The 20,691-nt window shown below is 35.6% G+C and overlaps 2 protein-coding genes across 8 annotated transcripts in view; one reads left to right on the top strand and one right to left on the bottom strand.

Annotated features, from left to right (window-relative positions):
* Positions 1-14,589, top strand: part of LOC134226667 (general transcription factor IIF subunit 1) — a 95,207-nt gene extending 80,618 nt beyond the window's left edge. For 2 of the 4 annotated variants that reach the window (XM_062707585.1, XM_062707583.1), the window contains exon 4: positions 10,340-10,395. In XM_062707585.1, coding sequence (XP_062563569.1) covers positions 10,340-10,364 — 25 coding nt within the window. In that variant the 3' untranslated portion in view covers positions 10,365-10,395. Of the gene's footprint in view, positions 1-10,339; positions 10,396-10,468; positions 10,683-11,067 lie in introns of those variants that run through there. The other 2 variants (XM_062707586.1, XM_062707584.1) reach the window with 2 other exon arrangements.
* LOC134226666 (protein tramtrack, beta isoform) overlaps positions 1-20,691 on the bottom strand; it is a 66,399-nt gene that overhangs the window by 3,336 nt on the left and 42,372 nt on the right. For 3 of the 4 annotated variants that reach the window (XM_062707578.1, XM_062707580.1, XM_062707581.1), the window contains one exon: positions 10,063-16,851. The exons of the other annotated variant lie outside the window; for it this stretch is intronic. In XM_062707578.1, the coding sequence (XP_062563562.1) occupies positions 15,467-16,851 (1,385 nt within the window). In that variant the 3' untranslated portion in view covers positions 10,063-15,466. Of the gene's footprint in view, positions 1-10,062; positions 16,852-20,691 lie in introns of those variants that run through there. 4 annotated transcript variants of the gene reach the window in all.

Here is a 20,691-nt window from a genome sequence, read left to right as displayed (position 1 = left end):
CTAAAATATTTTCTTATGCTCATTGCTTCACAATACTGATTGTTAAACAGACATCATTTGATTCATTATACTAAATTTTGTATAGTTTGTTCGATGATGACTCGTGGCAAATAGGTTTCGACCTGAGCTCAAAGTGGAAGGGAGTATTTTTTACAATGTACGATAAAGTAGGGGAAAGTGGAGCAAGATGGCCATCCTAAGCGGTAACCCTAGTAAAATAGTGACACTCATTCAAATTGTGCTGATTTGTCCATGAAACACCTTTATGATGACCCGTCTTTAACATAAGTATCAATGAACACTGATTAATGACGTATCAGTATCTTATGAACCGATTTTAAGAAAGGTGTTTTTATGATGCCTACATTTATCATATGGGGCGATATGACCACCCCCTCGGGGCAAGACGAGCAAGGACCAAAAATTACATCAAAAGTGTGCTAAATTTATTTAGAATAGGGGACACATTTTTTGCACTTCTATGGATTATGTTCAAATGATGTTTCGCTTAAAAATGTCGTATTCCTTGTTGATTTCTTGACCACTGGTACTACGACAATATCAGAATTTGCCTAAAATTTTTTTTTACGATTAAAACCATATCCTTTGTTTTGAATAATCTCGAATTCACGCAGAAACTATTTTGATCTTTTTTGAAATGCATTCAAAGGTTAGGGGTCTCTTATGACCTTGTTCATAATACAATTGGCAATACCGCCCCAAGCCGACATATATCCAAAGATTTATAACCTGTCGATCTTAATTACTGTGAATCTCCTTAAATTAGTATTGTAGATTGGCTATAGTTTTATAAAATCCTTGGACAATATCAATTTGTGCTGAAAATGAGTAATTTAGGCTTCAATCCTTAAATTATGTAACTATAAAATTATAAGAAAATTCGAATTTTAACTAAACCATTTTCAAATCAATATTTCAAGAACAAGTAAGGTTGCCAAAGTGCGTTTTCAGTTATATAGCCCTTTAAAATTATTGTTAACCATCGTTCGTAATAAGAATGTTATTATAATGCTTACTTAAGTCATAATTAGGGAAGATCCATTAATTACGTAACGCAAAAATTGGCCATTTTTAACCCCCCTCTCCCCTATGTCACACTTTTTGTATGAATCATTCAAAATTTTGTATGGATTGTCACACTTCGGGCAATCCTCCCCCCCTCTGAGCGTTACGTAATTTATGGATGCTCCCTTAACGTTAGCTGTATTGCCCCATATGGCGATCTTACCCCTTTTCCCCTACAGAATCAAAAGTTTTCGCAAGCGAGCGACAAATATGGAGTCGCATTATATTATTCTATCTATTACTAATTATCGATTTTTTTCGGAAATTGATTTGGGAATTTCTAGGAAACTCTAGAAAGAAAGTTCTTTCGAAATTTTCATCAGGAATTTCTTCAGAAAACCCTCAGAAATTCTTTCGAAAATTCTTTTAGGAATTCCTTCGGTCATTCCTCCGGATTGTCCGGATTCCTTTAATAGACCTTCGGAGATTTCTTTTGACATTTTTTCTTCATTCTGCAGAACTACGGGAGGAATTATTTTAAGTTATTCCTGAAGAAGTTCCCGAAAGAATTTCTAGAGAGGAGATTTTTTTTCAGGAGAAATTTTAGAAGAAATTCTTAGAGAAATTTTCAAATGTATTTAAGAAGTTATCTACGAATGAATTTTAGAAGGAATTTCCGAAGAACAACATGAATAGATTTTGAACAAGTATTTCTAAACGAATTTCTGAATTTTTGAAGGAATCCACGAAAGAATTTTCTATGGGAATTCCTTTGGAAATTACTTCAGAAACTCCTGCAAGAATTCGTTCAGGAACATCTAAAGGCATTCCTTCGGAAATTCTGCCTGGAATTTATTCTTCGAAAATCCGGATAGTAGTAAAACAAAACTCTGTTATGAGCCTGCAGCTGATCCATCATAATACTTCTTCTGATATTCTCAAGAATTCCTTGAGAGTTTACTTCAGGAGTTGCTTCGTGGATTTCTCTATTATTCATCCAAGTGATATTTCAAAAATTTATTCAAAAGTTCGTTCGGAAAATCCTCTATAGACTTTTTTTTCCTAAAAGGAAGGAATTAATTCGCTTAGTCATCCAGAAATGATTTCGGGCACACTTTTAAAAATTCCTCCAGTAATTCCATCGTGAATCAATTCTTTCCCCTCAAGGAATTTCTTCAAAAATTCTCCGCAAATGAATCTAGAAATACCTTCAAGAATGCTTTTTGAAACTTTAGCAATACTTTCAGAAGCTCTTCCTGGCATTCCATCAGAAATTCCACACCCTCGGCTCCCGTAATTCCGCCGGAATTTCTTTTAGGAATTTCCGAACGGATTCCTACAGAAATTGCGGAAGGAACTCCTGAATTCCCGAAATTCTCTTTCTCAGTGCATTCCACCAAGAGTTCCTTCGGAAATTTCCCCAGGGATTCTTTCAGGGATTTTTTTCGGAGAGAGATCCAGAAAATTCTTTTGGAAAAGCTTCACGATATTCCTTCAAAAACTCCTATACAAAAATCTTTAAAAAAAATCCTTAAGAAATACTTGCGTCTTGGGAATTTCTTCGAAAATTCCTTCCAAGACTTCTTCGAAAATCCCTTCGGAAATTCTTCTAGAAATGCCATCGGAAATTACTTTTTTGATCGTATTTCCAACGGAAAATTCTTTGGAAAAAGCTACGATTTTTTTTCAGGAAAATCACTCAAATTCCTTTGATTTCTTTTAGAATTTCTGCGGAAATTTGTTTAGCAATTTTTTAAAAATATTGCCGCAGTAATTTCTTTCCAGTATGTATTCCTGAAAAAATGTCTTCAGAAGCTCTAGGAAGAAATTCTTTTTGGAGTTCCTACGAAATTTCTTCAGAACTTCATCAACACGTAGAAAAATTTAATGTTATTTATTATTAAGATTTCTAATACTTTTTTGTTAAAGCAGGCGCTTAATGATATGTATACAAAAAAAACTTATACATTACATTAGACACATACATTCCGAAACTTATACTTTTCATTAACTTATGAATGTTATTAGCTTTTTGATATAGGATCATGCATTAGGTGGCATAATGAAGAATATATGTATTTTCGAATGGTTTTTTGCCATAATATATAAGGTTATTTTTTTACGGGAAGGAATTCTTTCGACTTTTTGTGGGGATCCATTCGGACATTCCTCCGGAAATTAATTTTTTTTCAAATTGTAAGGCCTTGAAAAAAAAATCCAAAGAATTCCTAGAAACTTCTGTATAATAAAAATGAGTTTAGGCTTCCTTCCTGACGATTTAACTCACGAACGGGTCGACCGATTTGCACAATTTTCTCCCTGATCGATTCGTCTTGGGATCCGTAAGGTTTGTATATACAAAAAGCTGGAGAAATTTAATAGGAAATGGTAAAAAAAAACAGTAGAATACAATTTTGGGTCAGTTGTTGAGGAAAACGAAACAATAGCACGGAAATTGATCTAGAGTGCGGTGCTGCAAATAATTCAGTATATGACATTTGTAACACAAACACCCGGGCAAAGCTGGGTATTTTTCGCTAGTCTATATAATAAAAATGAGTTGAGATTTCCTTCCTGACGATTTAACTCGCGAACGGGTTGACCAATTTGCAAGATTTTTTCCCTAATCGATTCGTTTTGAGATTCGCAAGGTTTGTATACACAAAAAGTTGGTGAATTTAACGGGGAAATTAGTACACAATTTTGGGTCAGCTGGGCAAAGCTGGGTATTTTTCGCTAGTTTTTCTATAAATTAGATTCCATTGTATTATATAGACGATAAAATGCAATAAAAATATTGTAAGAGTTTCAAAAACTGTCTGATTTGTTTTATTTTGAACTAATTTATCGCTTGACTGATTAGCGCCAAGTTGAAAAGCAGGCCGTAGAGCCCACGGAAATGATTAAAAAAAAACTAGATCCAGTAGTGCGTGGTTGTGAATTCATGAACTAGTGGATCTAATGGTTCCAATAAAATCCAACTCTCAAATGTGCCGGTCGGTGGTTGGATCATTATCGGAGCGACCTAGTCGAATCAAGAAAAACCCTACTTTGGAGTGGACTGAAAAGACCTTCTGAATCGCCATTAGACTTATTGATGAAGAAAAATCCATCTCTAAAGTGGCTTGATCGGTGGTTTGAAAGAACTATTGTGGAAGTCAATATTAACTAAATATTCAACTTTGTAATACTCAACTTTGAAGTGAATTTAGTAGAAGGCAGGATTATCGATTTAACCTAGTCGTATAAAAACCTACTCCGGACCAATTAGGATCAAGTTATATAAATTTCTGGGGTTGGTCTGTCGTTAGTTTGATGTCTCTGGTTGATTTGGTTAGACAGGGTTGGACCAATAAATTTTAATTTAAAGAAGGTCAGTTGCTATCATTACTAAAATCTCTCGATGCAGATTCTCGTGTGTCGTCATTTTAAATATTCACTTTAAAGTTCTACAAGACTATACAAGCCCAATAGAAAAGATCGAATTCAAATTATTGTCGCGCTCTTCTTAAACGCTCAACTCTTCGCGGTGATAACGCGCAAGCAAAGATTGCGCAGCAGCGCGCCCATAAGCTTTTACACAGGGTGTGAGTCTGTGCTGTTTAATTTAAAAAGCCGCCGAATGGGGTTGCCATAGTTGAATAGCCGCCGTGTGTAAAGTAAATGGGCGCGCTCCAGCGCAATTCAACGGAGGCTGATTGAGATGATCACGATCTGAGTGTTTATCTTGGGATGCATAATATCATTGCTCATCGAATATTCAACGGCTTTCTGGTGTGTCTGTGTAATGGAATCGAAAATGTCACTGAATCAAACTGGATCGTAATGGCCCGTTTACGGACCTCAAATAGTTTGCCTACATAAAATAAGAGAATTTATCTCAAATCCACACAAACTCTTTATCACTACTTCTATTATTTGAAAACAGTTTGGATTTATTAGTCGCAAACAAAACAATATAGGCTATATGGATTTGAAATACTTTGAATCAGTTAATTTGAGAATAATTTGTCAAGTCATTATTTCATGTAGCCCAATTCAGAATTTTGGCGCCCCCCACAATTTTGGTGTGGCCAACCACACACTACGGCGCTGTATACATGATTCATTGAGTAGCACTAAACAACAACTGAATCATGAATATGTACAACTTCAGAGAGAAGATCCTCTTAGGTACCCGTTTTTAACAGTTCCGCAGAATTACGTGTGGAAAAACGTAGTTCTCTCTTTCAAAATAAGTATTCGATATTTTGATTTACATCTAGCCCTATCCTCGGATATGTGATCTTGCCGCGATGGGTGGGCTTACGTCATTAGCACTGATATGGCAACCAAAGACATATCCTGTCGTGGTGGTATCACATGTTGACTATTTTTGTTAGGTGCTGCGTCACATATCTGATATTGGCGCACTGATTTAACGCATGTGCTGCATGTGATCCAACGGGCATCGTGTCTTGGTACCTTGAATGGCAGTGCAGTCGGACAGATGCCTTTTTCATCAGTGATTTTCATCAGCCACGCTTACATTTAGCTAGCTAGGCATTTATTGAAATACAAAGTTCGTAGGCAATCGACCGCTGGATTCACTGAGTAGAAGTTTTTTCAAAACTGGGAATGTGGTGCCAGTTTTATTTTGTTATGCCTCACTTCGAAGAGCAATAATAAAAAATACCACACATTATAATGATGGTATATGAACAATCTTATAACGGCTTCATTCTCGATAATTTTTACAAATAGATAGGCCAAAGGCGCGATGAAGCTTAAGTTTGCAACCGAAAAGTGAATCCTATAGCTGACCTATATTAGAACTTAATAGATAATCACCGTAATTAATCAACGATTAAGCTACTTACAGGGTGGCCACTGAAAATCGATTTTCAAATTCCCGGTTTTTCCCGCTTTTCCCGATAAATTTTGTCAAATTTTCCCGGTTTTTATTATACGTGGAAAAAATAGTTTTTGGACTTTAATTCGGTGTTTTATTTTCTGACCAGTCATTTTTTATATCAAAGTGAGTCAACTGATAAATTGTAATGAAACTTTGAAGTAAATAAATTAAATTACCAACAATATGTTATGCGAAATGCTTTGATCAACAGTCACACTGAAATTGTGCGCTTCGTTGATATGTAATTAGTGTCAACTGGCACTTGATCAATGTACTAATACCACATTAGCACCTAATAACAATTTAATTTTTTTCTTAGTTGCAAAACTTACGTACTTTTTTTCTTGATTGAAATGCTTTCGTAAGTTTCTGACAGACCTAAAGTGCAACGTATGCTAGTCTAGTGTTGTTCTGTCTTCTTAGTTTGAAAGTCTGAAGTTTGAAATCATGATAGTTGGATGGAAACTTTTTGTTTCAAATTTGGAATTTTCGTTTCATTTTTTTTTAGAAAATCAAACATCCAAAGTAGCTCTGGAGTCAAAACAAACGACGGTATCTTAAAGTATGGTCGAAATATTTTTGATGTTCAGCTCTCGGTTTGTTCTTATTCAGACTATTTAAACATATATCTTCCTGGGTAACTGATAAGGCTTTTCAAATTATCGCAAAATTATATGAGCAAAGACATAATTCACTCTTATAAAATAAATAAAATCAATTCGATGTTTTTAGCTTAGAGAACTTAGCAATGAACATGTAAAGCAATGTATAACCTCATCAAAGTTATTGGTATTGCTTCTCTAAAAAAAAAACACAAAATTTTAAAACGACTTATTTGAATACAGCTTTCACTCGAAGACTTGTTTCTGATCAACATAAAATTGCACATTCTGGGCAATCAGAATAAATAAATAGTTATTTTGATTCAATCAAAGTTAATTGCTTAAATTCCGGGAATTAAACCATTCGACTTGGACATTAATTTACAAGGGTGGGTCGTGGGGTTGAGTCCCATCGAAGGGAAGGTGTTTATCTCAAATATATTTTTGAAATCAATATCTTCCACATAATGTACATATTCTCATATGACTTTTCACAACATTGTAAAATAATTATTTTGTTTTCGAAAATAGATTTAAGCACATTCTGGGCAATCAGAACATACGATTCGTAATTGATTTAATTTTACATGTTAGATTTCTAGAATATTATTTTCTTTTTTTAGTGTTCTATCCATCAACATAAAATATTGAATTTATTATTGAAAAGTTTGAAAGTTGGAATTTTCAAAGTTTTGGAACATATGTAACAAGTTAAAAAATATTTTAGAGTATATCTTTCACCATCATAAACTTTTATTACATCAGGATTGTTGCGGAAATATTACAAGCGAAAGCACGAAGTATAAAAATAGGCCATTTTTCAATGATTTGTAGATTTTTTAAATAAAATATGTATGTCACTCGAAATTGATATCAAAATGATCTAGTGACAACACAAACTGGATCTGGGAAAAGATCTACTTAATTTTTACACACACATCAATACCATGTACTAAAATCATATAATTCAGCTGGAATGCGACTGAGTAATAAATATAAAAGGGTAAATCTTTTTGTTATATCAACTTCATTAAAAACTTTGAAGAGTTTTGAATGTAACTTGACGAAAATTTATTTTTTCCTGGTACATGTCCTGAATTCCCAATTTTTCCGCTTTATTTTTCCTGGTGACTTCAATTTCCCGTCTTTTTCCCGCTTTTCCTGTTTTTCCCGGTTCGGTGGCCACCCTGTACTTGTTAGAAAAGTTTAAAGATATAGGCAACCTTGACAAAAACAATTATAATAGAACAAACTAAATTCTTTAACAGTTTCCACTTTAACATGATATATCTTACATCGAGTTTGTAGTGTCAACACAGCTTAAGAACATTGACGAAACAATGACTTAGGTAAACAAAGTGATTTGACGAACGCATACCCTAAACCCAGAACAAACAAAGTTAATTAATTTTCATTCTGCATAAATAAAAGTTAGAAAATAAAACACTAATACACCCAATATTTTTTTAACACGGTTGGTATTCTTTAATTTCCCGGTTAACCTAATTTTCCAAAGCCTTTTAAATACCACCTGAATTTTCTTTGATTTTTTCATGGGGTTAACTCATAGTTTCATCAACGCTAAAGGTCATAATCAGCTAAAACCCACCCGTGATAAAAAAAACCCAGATTAATCCACCTAGCCTTTCTCGCAATTAGTTAAGATACCAACCTTATATGGGGCCTATATGGTTCGGTGTACCATTTTCTTCATAACTTTTAAACGCAATGACCGATCGTTATCAAATTCAATAGTGATCAACAAGGCTTTGTCCTCTGTCGAATAAAACTTGTTGCGAGAAAATCGGTTAAGGATTACTATACGAAAAGTTGTCTAATGTTTTCTTTAGATTTTGTGCACACACATACACACGGACAGACAGACATGTGCTCAGTTCGTCGAGCTGAGTCGATTGGTATATAACACTATGGGTCTCAGAGGCTTCTATAAAAAGTGCGTTTTCGGAGTGAAATGATAGCCTTTCGGTACAACTTTGTTATACGAGAAAGGCAAAAAGAACCGGGTGCACGCAATTTTTTTTTTATATTTTCAATGTGGTCACATAAAGCTAACAAATTAAATAACTTATAATTGAACTATATGACAAAGTGACCTTTCAAACCACATCAGCTGCTACCAAGGCAAAAGTAGAAGTCATTGCATTTTAAACATTGCTTTTAAAAACAAGAAAAACGCTGTACTAGAATTTTTTAAATTATCATTTTAGCCTTTGATCATTGACTATGTGACTATTGATCATTGACATTTGCATTCAATTTCATTTTGCATTAGTGTCGAGTCGATTCCAAATCCGTACCTCACTTCACCCCATCCTTACCCTACCCCATGGCGTTCAAGTGGTCTGCAAGGACTCTTCTGCCATTACCCTCTCTATTATCGGCCTTGGATTGACTTGCGCTCTCATTGCCCCACAAAACGCTGCAGAATGAAAATGAAAATGATATTTCGATTTACATCTAGCCATGGGTTCATTGTACTAATGTAGCAGGCAAAACAGTATATAACCATAGTTATTGGAACCTAGTTATTGCTTTTTTAATTTTTAAAATAATAAATCAAACAAAATAAACATTTAACCCATGTAACCAAAAGTTTCTTCAGGAGTTCGTTTTTCGCTTAATCAGCTTCACTGAGCTGCTTAAGCGCCAAACGTACTCTTAAAGGAACTTTTGATTACTTGGGAAGTTATTTAACTTTATTGATGATGAACATTTTGATGTTTGCTTTAATTTTCATCAGGAAAGATCCATTAATTACGTAACGCAAAAATTGTCCATTTTCAACCTCCGCTCCCCCTATCCCATTTGTTGTATGAATCATTGAAATTTTTTGTATGGATTATCACACTACGAGCAACCCCCCTCTCCCATGAGCGTTACGTAATTTTGCTCTCATATTTCCTTATACAAGCGGGAATAGAAATACACTAAGTCATATAATAACTTCATAAAACGATTTAATTATAAAAATGAAGAAATATATTTTCCCAGTTTTTTGTCCTGATTTGGGTTTTGGGTTTTTGGTTCGATATTTTTTTTATTATTTCCTGCCTTTTTTTGCTTTTTCCGTTTTTCCGATTCGGAGGTCACCCTGTTATAGGTAGGGTTACTGGTCCTGGATTTCATCTTATAGCTGCGATATTCATCCCACGAAAAACAAAGCAATAAAAAGGTGTTCGATTTGTTTCTTATTTTTGTGATTTTTTTTCAGAACAACGGAACGGAACAATTCCCCTATTTATTAAGTTTGCCATTTACCGAATAGCATGGCAATCCAAATACTCTTTGTAGTGTTATCTAATTCTAATTATCAAATATCACTTGATATAATATGAAATTAAGATACGATGTAAATATAAACTTTGGATCGACTTACTCTTTATCAAGAGATAAGGCTTGTGGTCTGAATAGACCATTGGAATGTACGAGACCATCAATGGTTTGTGTTCGGATGTAGGCGGCGTCAGTGCTGGAATTACAGATCGACTATCATAATTAAAATAAAACAAATTACAAATGTTTCATTTACATTTTCTCTTTATTGAAAATTGCATCATTATTTTGCTTTTTGACGATGATTTTTCCATTTAAATATATAAGTTGTGTTGGGGTGTGGGTGTGAGTTTATATATTAATAGTATGATAAAATATATTTTCCATAGTATATTCGATAAAGAATACAAAAAATGATTAATAATTAGGCTACAATTAAAAACATAGTAATTACTTTTGCTTGTTTTTTGCTAACATTTCATTCCTGCTTCCTAATTTGCCTTTTTTTTACTCCCCTTTGCAGGATCACAAGGAGTACCGCAGTTTAGTATACATAGCAGTCACAGAGGTAAGTGCAAAACGAAGAAACCCAAACAAAAAAACAAGGATGCCGTTTGTGCGTTTGTCCTTTTTTTTATTTTTTATCTTTCAGCAATCAACAATATTCCATTGCTATCGCTAAACAGCTATTAGCTATACGAATGCGGTAGGAAGTGCTCTGTCTGTGCAGAGTGCAGTGTTGTAAGAGATAAAAAAACAAATTTCTGCTCACTCTGGTGAGGTTTTCACTTGATGTTACTCAAATATTTGTCTATTGTTTGTGGTCTCTCTACAGGTTGTTTAAAAATAGATAAAACAAAATAAAACTGCTGCAGTGCTTGCTCTCTAAAGCCTTAAAATTAAAATTGCACTATCTACCTTTGCATGATGGTGTTGTTGGTGTGGGTGTGTGTTTTATATGTAGGGGTTGTGTTTCGCGTAGAATGCATGTGTGAGGTGGTTCAATAAAATTAATCCGATCAGTGCGTGCAGAGGTGTGTCAGTGAGGATCAGTGCTCGATTAGGAAAAAAAAAACATTTTAAGAGCACTATGATGACGAATCGTTATTAAATATGTACACGTTTTTCACTTTTTTCGAACCGGTTGGGGAAACAGAAAAGATAAAAATTACAACAGGGCATTTAAAACACGATTTTGATCGATTTATCTAGAACCGATTTAAATATTTTGATTTTATCTTTTTATTTCAGCCTACATACGAATGTGCACTTTCGGCCAAATGATTAGTGAACTAAGTTGTGTATAAATATTACTTTCTAGTACTTTCGTGATTTCTTAATCCTAGGTTTGCTATAAACTATTTTATGCAAAACAGTCGTCTCGCAGTACCTTCCATTTAAAATTTCTGTAAAAATAGACTCTGCCATTAACACGATTGTTTGTAGTTTATTTACTTCTCTGTTAAAACTTATTATCTCAGCCTTAAGGTTTGCTTTTGCTTTTTTTTTCAAAACTTTTTCCGACAGTTTTATGGATTATCTACTTGAATGGAAGATAAACTGTTGAAAATGGCATTAAAATGCTCATATTTGATTTCTGATTTACAGAAAGGTGACTATCAATTCGATTTGATAAAGTTAGGCGGGAAATGGTGGTCAGAAATTTAAAAATAAGGAAATAAACAAGCATGTCAAAGTGTAACAAAACAAACGTAAAATTGTAGTACGAACGTACAGATATTAACGTTCGAGAAACCATCATTAACATTGTTCTCAAAATCAATCATTTAAGATCAACTTCTTCTTTTGGGTTTAAAATGAAGACAAATGTAATGAAAGAAATACCAGAAGTCCAGAATAGATTATGTTTGGACTTCAAATCTGCCATAGCGTCTCCAACCGAAAGTATTCATAATGCTATCACTATTTAACATTAGAATTTTGTCTGTTTTTATTTAAAACTTTTCTCTATTTAAAAACCTTATAAGCAGGATAAATGCATTTTGTATTAAATTGTATCATTTTTGAATATTTATTTTTGCCAGTATGTGAAAAAGCTTACTGCGTTCTTGTTGACAAGTAGAATACAATGAATAAATTTTGTTGACAGTTTTGACGGTTTTGAGTTTTGATGATTACAACAAAGTTAATGATAATCTCTCGAGCCTTAAAGAAAAATCACAGAATTTTATTAATTATATGGTTTCTGAGTGCCGTGCGCTGCGAAAAGTACGATTGATATTTGTAGAAATTCTATGAATTTGTAATGGATTTAAATGTTATGCTGCCTTCGAAACGATAATACGTCCAATTCACTCCGTGTTAATTGGATTTTTTTGCCTATCTTTATTAAAGTGTTTTTATTTTCATTTGAAAAAACACTTTATATAATAAAGATAAAAAAGACCAATTCGCTAATTTAATTGCATGTTTGTAATGCCATGTTTATTACTAAACGACGGTCATATTTTTTTCATGACTCCAGGTAGACACCTTTATGTGATGTGTTACGGAGTAAGATCTATCATGATCATGTCTTTAGCTTTAGGCACATCCTAACCCAAGGAATGTCTTCCCCAACTCCGTAAGTCGTCAAGTATGTACTGCATCAGCACTTCCTCTCTGCTTCTGAGATACTTTTAGGCAGCAAATAGTATTCCTCATGTTTTGGTCATTTTAAACTTAGATTGTAATCAAGGATTTTATTTAGGCTTGATTTCTGATTGAATTATGTCAAACTAGAGCAATAATGATAAAAGGGGCGGTGCAGGTTACTTGGTCGCCCAACGAATATTTGAAGAAATCGTTGAAGTGGTGAACGATAGAACGATATTGAATGTTACGTCCGTTTGTCTTTGCTATGAGTCAGACATCATAACATTAAGATGGTATCCGTTGCAGATTTTTATTGTTTGATTCAATATTCAGTCTCGCCAAACGTAATACAATACAGGATGATCTCCCTAAGAAGCAATCTAAAAAGAATGATTCCACGACGTTTGGAAATTCAATGTGACTATGTCCTATGACTAAAAGATTTGATTAGAAAAACTATTGGCGGATAGAAGTTACTCTGTCTGGTGATAGAACTCGAAACTACGACTCCAGTATGATAGACTGCGGTCTTTCTAAGTAAGCTATGGAGTACCTCAGTCAGTACCTTTTGCTGCTTGACGACTACTGATGAACTAAAAATCCACTTATTTAATCCAATATTTATTGGCCAATAGCCGTGTACGAAGTGTACTTTCTCTTCGACTTTGAAGCATTCTCTTATTGAAAAAAGCTACAAGTGAAGTAAAATTATTGCAGTGTAAAAAAGACATTGATTCCAATTATTCCAATGCATTTTCTCCTCGCTAATTCTATGTTGTTTTTGAAACTTGATCAACTAACTCGCGTCATTTGGCCGAAACTCATCGACCGAAAGCCATTTGGCCGAATTACAACACGTCAAGTCGAAAGTCATTTATTCGAATTCAATTTGGTCAAAATGGTTATTAGGCCGCAAACGTTTGGCCAAAAAATGTCATCTGACAGAAACGTGTGAGTGTGTGAGTGTGAGATATCTCCTCATTTTCCGTTATTTTTTACTTCGCACTTCGAGAAGAGAAAATTGAAAAATGAGGAGTAAGAAGTGAGACTTATCACTTCTCAGTTCTCATCCTTCAATTATCAAATCTCTTTTCTCACTGTGAAAAGTGAGAAGTGTGAAGTGAAAAGTAAAAAGTGCGAAGTGAGCAGTGAGATTTCTCACATCTTTCTTCTTATTTCGCTAAACAATATTTTCGGTCATATGACCCGTTCTGCCTAATGGTATTTTCTGCCAAACTACTTTTTTTTTACCAAACCACTGTTCGGCCAAAAGGCCTGTACTGTCAAACGACCGTTTCGGCCAAATAGTATTTCAACCAAATGAATTTTTCGGCTACATGACCAGTTTAGCCAAACGGTCAAATGAGTTTACTGATATTAACATACATACATACTTCTACATGCTATGACATGCGTTTGATATTTTATAAAAACAATGGGTCGTATGAATAAAAAGTAGTAAGTTCAACTTTACTACATTTTCAGTAGTAAACGTCACTTGTGGAACATGTTCGTATGAATAAAAGAGACTTTACTACACTACACATTTCGAACATACTACAAACAACTGATTCGGTATGAATAAAACAAGAGTTTACTACTGATTTCTTGTAGTCTGCTCAAGACGTTGCTACTCATGTTTCTAATGCAGATTATTCATCAGAATCGAAGCGAATTGGCTTTGTTCTTGAAAATCGAAGTCCAATTTAGGGAAAACAAACAAAACAGACATGTCTTTTGTTGATTAGCCGCAAAAAAATGATGAAATCATCATCGTCATCATGGGGCTATTTTGTTTTGACGTTTCTCCGTGTAGTAAATGGTAGTAAACTGTAGTAAAGGCTAAGTTCGAATGTAGCATATGCCATAAGTTCGAAAAAATTTTATTCATATCAAACATGTAGTTTTCTCTGTGGACTTTATTTTTGAGTAGATACTACAAGCGCTGAGTTTTGCTACTTTTTATTCATACGACCCAATGTCTTGCGTTCCCTATTTCGATGCCTCCCTAACTCGATGGTTTCTTCAATATCCGAGTAAAGAGTTCACTGTATTTCATTGATCCATTGGTTTAAATAAGTATACAAAAAAAAGTTCGAATTGGCACGCATCATCGATTGAAAGAACTAGTTGGAAGATAACGACATTGAAAGCGCAAACGGCCTCAGAAACTGAAATATCAACAAAAAAGAAAATAAAAAGGCAAAGGGACGTATGTACGACGAATGATAAAATTAATCAACAACATCTTTAGTTCAAATAGTGCAGTTAGAGTTTTGTAATACCCCTCCTTTCTAGTGTCTACAAACTAATTAAATGTTTTGCTCTTTGCTTGCCCTAAAATGGTAATAGTTTGATTCTTTTTATCTTTTCTTTCGATATTGTACTACATTTTCTGCTGTTGTCGAAAAAGGCCTTCCGGAGGTCGCTCCGGATGGCTTTTTCTACGCTTCGTATGTTATAATGGGAAGACTTGCGTGAAGTGGTTGTTGTCTACAACATGCGAACGTGTTCGTAGGTATGAATTGTAGAGGATTGGGTTTTATTACTAACAATAAAAAAAAATATTACAAGGTAATAGGTAATCAGGGAAAAACTTTACATTAAAATATTTTAGGACAATAGTTGCTTTCGAGAAGGCACTTCTCGTTACTTTTGCTCTTTCTCCCCTTGCAGAAGATGGGGATTCTCATTTCTATAGTTGCGGTTTTGATTGTCTGTACAATTCCAATTACATTAAAATTACAAATACCCTTTAGAAGGAATGATTAACGATCTCGGTCAGCGAAAAAAAAATCAATTAAATAAACAACAGAACATAAAATAAACAGTAATATTGCAGCTCTCTTTCTCTTACTTCCTTCCGAAACCTCCCTTTTCTCTTTCGGCTTCCCTTTTGTGTGCTATCCGACCGAAACAGGCTTGGTTACAGGACAGACGAACGACAGATACTTTAGTGTTAGTAGCCTCTTCTTGTGTGGTTGTGTGTATGTATGTTAGGCAATATGTGATTCGACATATTTCGAAAGGCCTCCGTGCGCGGTCCACCCATGCTCTACTGGCTGACGGTGGCCGTCGCTGTCACGCTGCTTTTGGCCAGTGTCGTCGAGCTCGGCGAAGTGGCCGTACTTGATGAAACCGATCGCGATGGAGAGGTAGCACCGGGCGACGAGGGAGATGGCTTGTCCTGCAGCTCCTTCTTGATACTGATGGATCCGGTTTGGCCGCCGTCGTGGCCGGACGTGGATCCCGGTGAGGTGGCGGACGATGAGGCGTTCTGACCGATCGGAGGGAATACTATTCGGATACCGGAACCGGAGTTGGAGCCTCCCGTTACGGCGCTTTTGGGCTGCAAACCGACAGCATTAGCAACAGCATTGATAATAGCTGCGCTGGTAAAGTTGTTCCCCGAGGAACCCGAGCTCGGAGGCACCGGCGTGGTGGATCCGTTTGTACTGCTGTTGCTGTTGGTGTTCATTGTGCAGGGCGCAGCTTCCGAACCAGTCTGCGTCTGTGCATATTCGGTTTTGTGGATGATCTTCACATGCGCCGTCATGTTGTCCTTGCGGGTGAACTCCTTGAAGCAGTACGGACAGGGATAGACCTTGACGTTTCGCTTGTGCGAAGTCACGTAATGCCGGCAGAAATTGCTGATGTGAGTGTACACTCGCGAGCAGATCTTACACCGGTACACGTGATCACCTTCTTTGGTACAGAAATCCCGCACGCTACCCTCTGTATCGTCGATGACGGTGTACTTGTGCGCACGGTTGCCGCTGTCACCCTTGGTTGAGGGCGAGTTGGAGTTTGATCGGGCCGTTGGCGACCCGATCATGCTGCTTGATAGCATTTCGAACATTTCCGAGTTGTTCAGCCCGGACAGGACACTGGAGATCTGCAGTCCACTTGGCACGCCAGCAGACACACCGCTGGTCGAAGTCGAGATCATACTTTCATTCAGATTGTTGTTAAGGTTATTCAGGATAGTCTGGGTTGCGGTAATACCGTTGTGTGACTTGCCCATTAACCGGGGTCGTTTGTGTAGCTTTGGTAGAGATTTTGGACTAAGTAAGCCAGCTGCTGCGGCAGCCGCTGCAACAGCCGAGTTTGACAGGGGTGCCAATTTGGGAAGCAACGACGTTGTCGGAACCACGTTGATCAAAGGCATGCGTCCGGACGGCGACCCCCCGGCATTGCTGTTCGGTGTTCCCGGTTTGGCCTGCAGCGGTGGCGGAAAGCTGCTGGATGTGGAATCGACGGCGCCACTGTCCGACTTCGGATCGTACTTGAACTCAACGGGTTCGTCGTACTCGTCGAGCAGCATCTGCGGTTCCATGTAGCTCGAGTTTAGTTCCCGCTCATCGTCGGAATCGTCGTTCTCGTCGTCGTCGTCGTCCATCGGTCCGCAGGCGTCTTCATCGTTGAACGAATCTTTGGAATCTACAACGACACAGAGGGGGAGAAGAAAAGGGAAAACTTGATCATGATTTGCCCATGTAGCTCACGGTGGACATATTTGAATCTATTCCAATTTCCCAGGCCGCACATCAGCAAAAATTAATGAGATTTGATTGGCTTTTTTTTGTTTGTACTGAATGTTTCCAACACCAACAGGAAAATTATTAGACACGGATTATAAATATGTATGACTATATACAGTTTGACTGTGAGCTGAGCTTTAGAAGTAGCGTTTTGTTTTTCGAACAGTTCTCATCCGGTTGCGTTCTTGTTTGTCCCGGAAAATGTGACGCGCGGGAGCTGATTTCAGGAAAAGCTAAAGGGATTATCTCCGGTGGTGGTTACTGCACCTGATGTTCGAGAGAGAGTGTGTGTATATGAGAGAGAGAAAACTTCAGGAGATCGATGAAAGGAGAGTTGACGGTATCATTCGCTCCCATTATGTACATGTTGTGAATAAAATGATGATACCATAATAATCTGGAAAACCGTTTTCACCATTGTTAGTACCATTTCCACATACAATTGCTTTTTTCTGTACAATGCATATTAGGCCGTTACAAATATTTAATTAACTTTTTGTCCTACTGGTTTCCGGAAGGTCAAGGGGGTGATAATAAAAAATAAATATTAAAATGAAAAAAATCACAAAACTCCTCGGATTTGTTAAGGAGAATGTTTTGAAAATCTACAAAACTATCCGAATTTTATTTTGTTGCCCCCTCAAAATATTATTTTTTGGCAAAAAAAATCCGAGGGGGGGGGGACAAAATAGTTCTTAAATATTTGTATCGGCCTTATTTTAAAAGCATTAAAAACTGCACAATTTGTTGAACTCCCTGAAATCATATCAACAAGACTTTGAAGCCTCCTGACAACCTTTTGGCGATCTAAAGTTTGCTATATTTATATATTTACGCTATCCTATCGCCGTGTTTGAATGAAACTTGAAAATCTGATCTTTTTGCCTTTCTCGTACAACAAAGTTGTACCGAAAGGCTATCATTTCACTCCAAAATCGAACTTTTTATAGAAGTCTCGTAGACCCATGATGTTATATACCAATCGACTCAGCTCGTCGAACTGAACAAATGTCTGTCTGTCCGTGTGTATGTGTGTGTGTGTGTGCACACGAAAACCGAAAAACATTAGCCACTTTTTCATATAGTAATTCTTAACCGATTTTCTCGCAACAAGTTGCATTCGACAAAGCCTTGTTGATCACTATTGAATTTGATAACGATCGACCATTGCGTTTAAAAGTTATTAAGAAAATGGAATCGAACTATATAAGCGCCATATAAGGTTGGTGTCTTGGCTAAATGCGAGAAAGGCAGTATCACCACTCGGTGAATTAAGTTGGTTTTTATCTAAAAATAGTTAGATCCAGAGCTCTGATTACAAAATCGTATGTAGACATAACAAGGCCTGCGATGTTTTTGCATAATTTTCTTACGAAGAAAAACTGTAAAACACAAAAAGCAATTACATAACTGTAACTACAAAATGTTTACAAACTTATTACTAAGGGATGTGTAATGATTATCAGATGATTATCAAATTATTTTTTTACATATTCAAATTTATGTATGTTTGTTGAATATAAAATGATCGAAACAATAATCGAAAATTTATATCAGCGACAATATGAATGCAAATGTTTGGCCCATCCATCAAAATATTAAAGAAGTTTTTGTGCCGTTAGTTTTCGGAATGGTATCAATATTAGCGATATCCCATTTAAAGTCTTGCAGATAACGCCGGAACAAATATTGATTTCTATTTTTAACCCAATAATCTTTTTATAATACAGAGGCAAGAAGTAAAAAATAAATGAATGAATAGATAAAATCACGTGGCCAATGCTCTAATACAGTTTATTATATCGTCTTTGCAGCTTCTGCCAATAATGTTGATTGTAAGAGCTAAGTCGATTGGTATATGAATTATGTTCAAACAAAAATTGTGTTTTGAATAAAATTACGCCGGAACAAATATTTTCTTTTTTAGCCAACTTTTATTACACCCAGGTTTTTTTTACGCGGTTGGAATTCATTAATTTCTCGGTTAACCTGAACTTTTACAGCTTTCCAAATACCCCCTGAATTTTCTTTGATTTTTTGTGAATTTTTTGGTGGGGTTAACTCATTGCTTCATTGACGCTGAAGGTCTTAAACGACCAAAACCAAACCGTGTAAAAAAACCTGGGTGTATATGCAGGTGGAATTCAAAATGTTATTGAGAAAATATTAAAAACAAAACTATTCCTGTTTTGGCGGTTTTAGCACTTTATTCATTTTATTTACACCTCAATATTCCAACCAACAGGATAAAATGAAATTAATATATGTTTCCATTTTTGAGCCTTTTATTGCAATTTTGGTGTACGAAAAATGCAAAATTTTCACACGTTAGTAAATCATTTAGGATGGGGAGTGTAAATTGGACCCTCAAAGAATTGCTGCAGTCTATCAAGTGGCTATCAAGACATTAAACAAGGGTTGGTTATCAAATCCTCTGGTAGAAAAAAAATTAAGCTTAGCGTGCACTTTCAACGTCCCTGGCAAAACCTTCATTGGGCAGCAATTTTTCAAACAAAAAGAATGTAATATTTTACATTAAAAGAACAATTTTGGGTAACCAACCTGATTTGGAACCCTTCACATTTTGGACTCCCCTGGCGACATTTTTCTAAACTAAAATCAAATCTCACTGGCTTCAAGAAAATGATATTGTTCTTACCCAAAGGAAAGTAAGCTTTTAAGTTTGGCGGTTAACAATGATTATAAATATGTACAGTCAATAGTCAATCGTGTTGATAACTGAAAGTCTATTTGGATTACAGTAAATCCAAGATTTTTTGAAGTTTAATGATGATTTTTAATGTTATGAAAAATATATCAAAAACCTTGAAGAGCTGGATGGAAGTTTACAAAGATTAAAAAAAAGAACCTTTATAGCCATTTATGAAGTACGTACATCACCGATAAGCGATGTTCAAAACAAAAAGCCTAGCAAGCGGAAGGAAGATAGGGTACATGGCTCAAACCTTAGCCTATTATGCTGTGGTTGAGCACATTTAACGATTTAAATATTCATATATTGAAGATCTTACCGAAATTATGCCACCAACTTACTTTTGGTTTTTACGCTAAGTAGTCAAAAACAACAATAATTGTTCACAATCTATTATTTAACGATGTATTTTTGTTGAATTATTGATTAATTTGCGTGATGAGCCAACGTTGCAATCAGGCCTAACATTACATCCCGTTACCCTAAATAAAATCCTAGATAAATAAAATCTAGAGTCTAGAGTCTGGCGGAGACACTGACAGGTCACCAATCAAACTGCCATTTGTGGGATCCAATCAAACTTTAAAGCATCAAATGTTCAAACGAGTATTGAGATAGATAGTGCTGATAAATATATTGGAAATTTTTTCCTAAAATATAAAATGCTAGAATCCAAAGAAAAGGGCAAAGGAATTCGGTCTGGGATTCACCAGTTGAGTAACATTTTATTTGTTTTTTTTTTTTGCGAATATAATGTGAAAAGAAGTGTGTTTGATTTGTGAAAGCAACTTACAAAAGCTAATAATCGTGCGACAGCTTGAACTTTTTCTAGGGTCACCAAAATCTAACAAGATTTTTTCTGATTGGAAAATTTTACGGTTTTCACTCCGTCAGACTTTATATCTAGTTACTTAAGTTGGGTCCAATACCGGATCTATTTGGGACCTATTTGAAATCCAGCAAGAATGAAATGGTCAATGTTTAGAATCGCTGTCGATCCTATTCGAAACAAGCAAATCTTTATTT

The sequence above is a fragment of the Armigeres subalbatus genome, chromosome 3, assembly GCF_024139115.2.
Source record: "Armigeres subalbatus isolate Guangzhou_Male chromosome 3, GZ_Asu_2, whole genome shotgun sequence".
Lineage (NCBI taxonomy): Eukaryota > Metazoa > Arthropoda > Insecta > Diptera > Culicidae > Armigeres > Armigeres subalbatus.
This window is presented reverse-complemented; position numbering and strand designations above follow the sequence as displayed.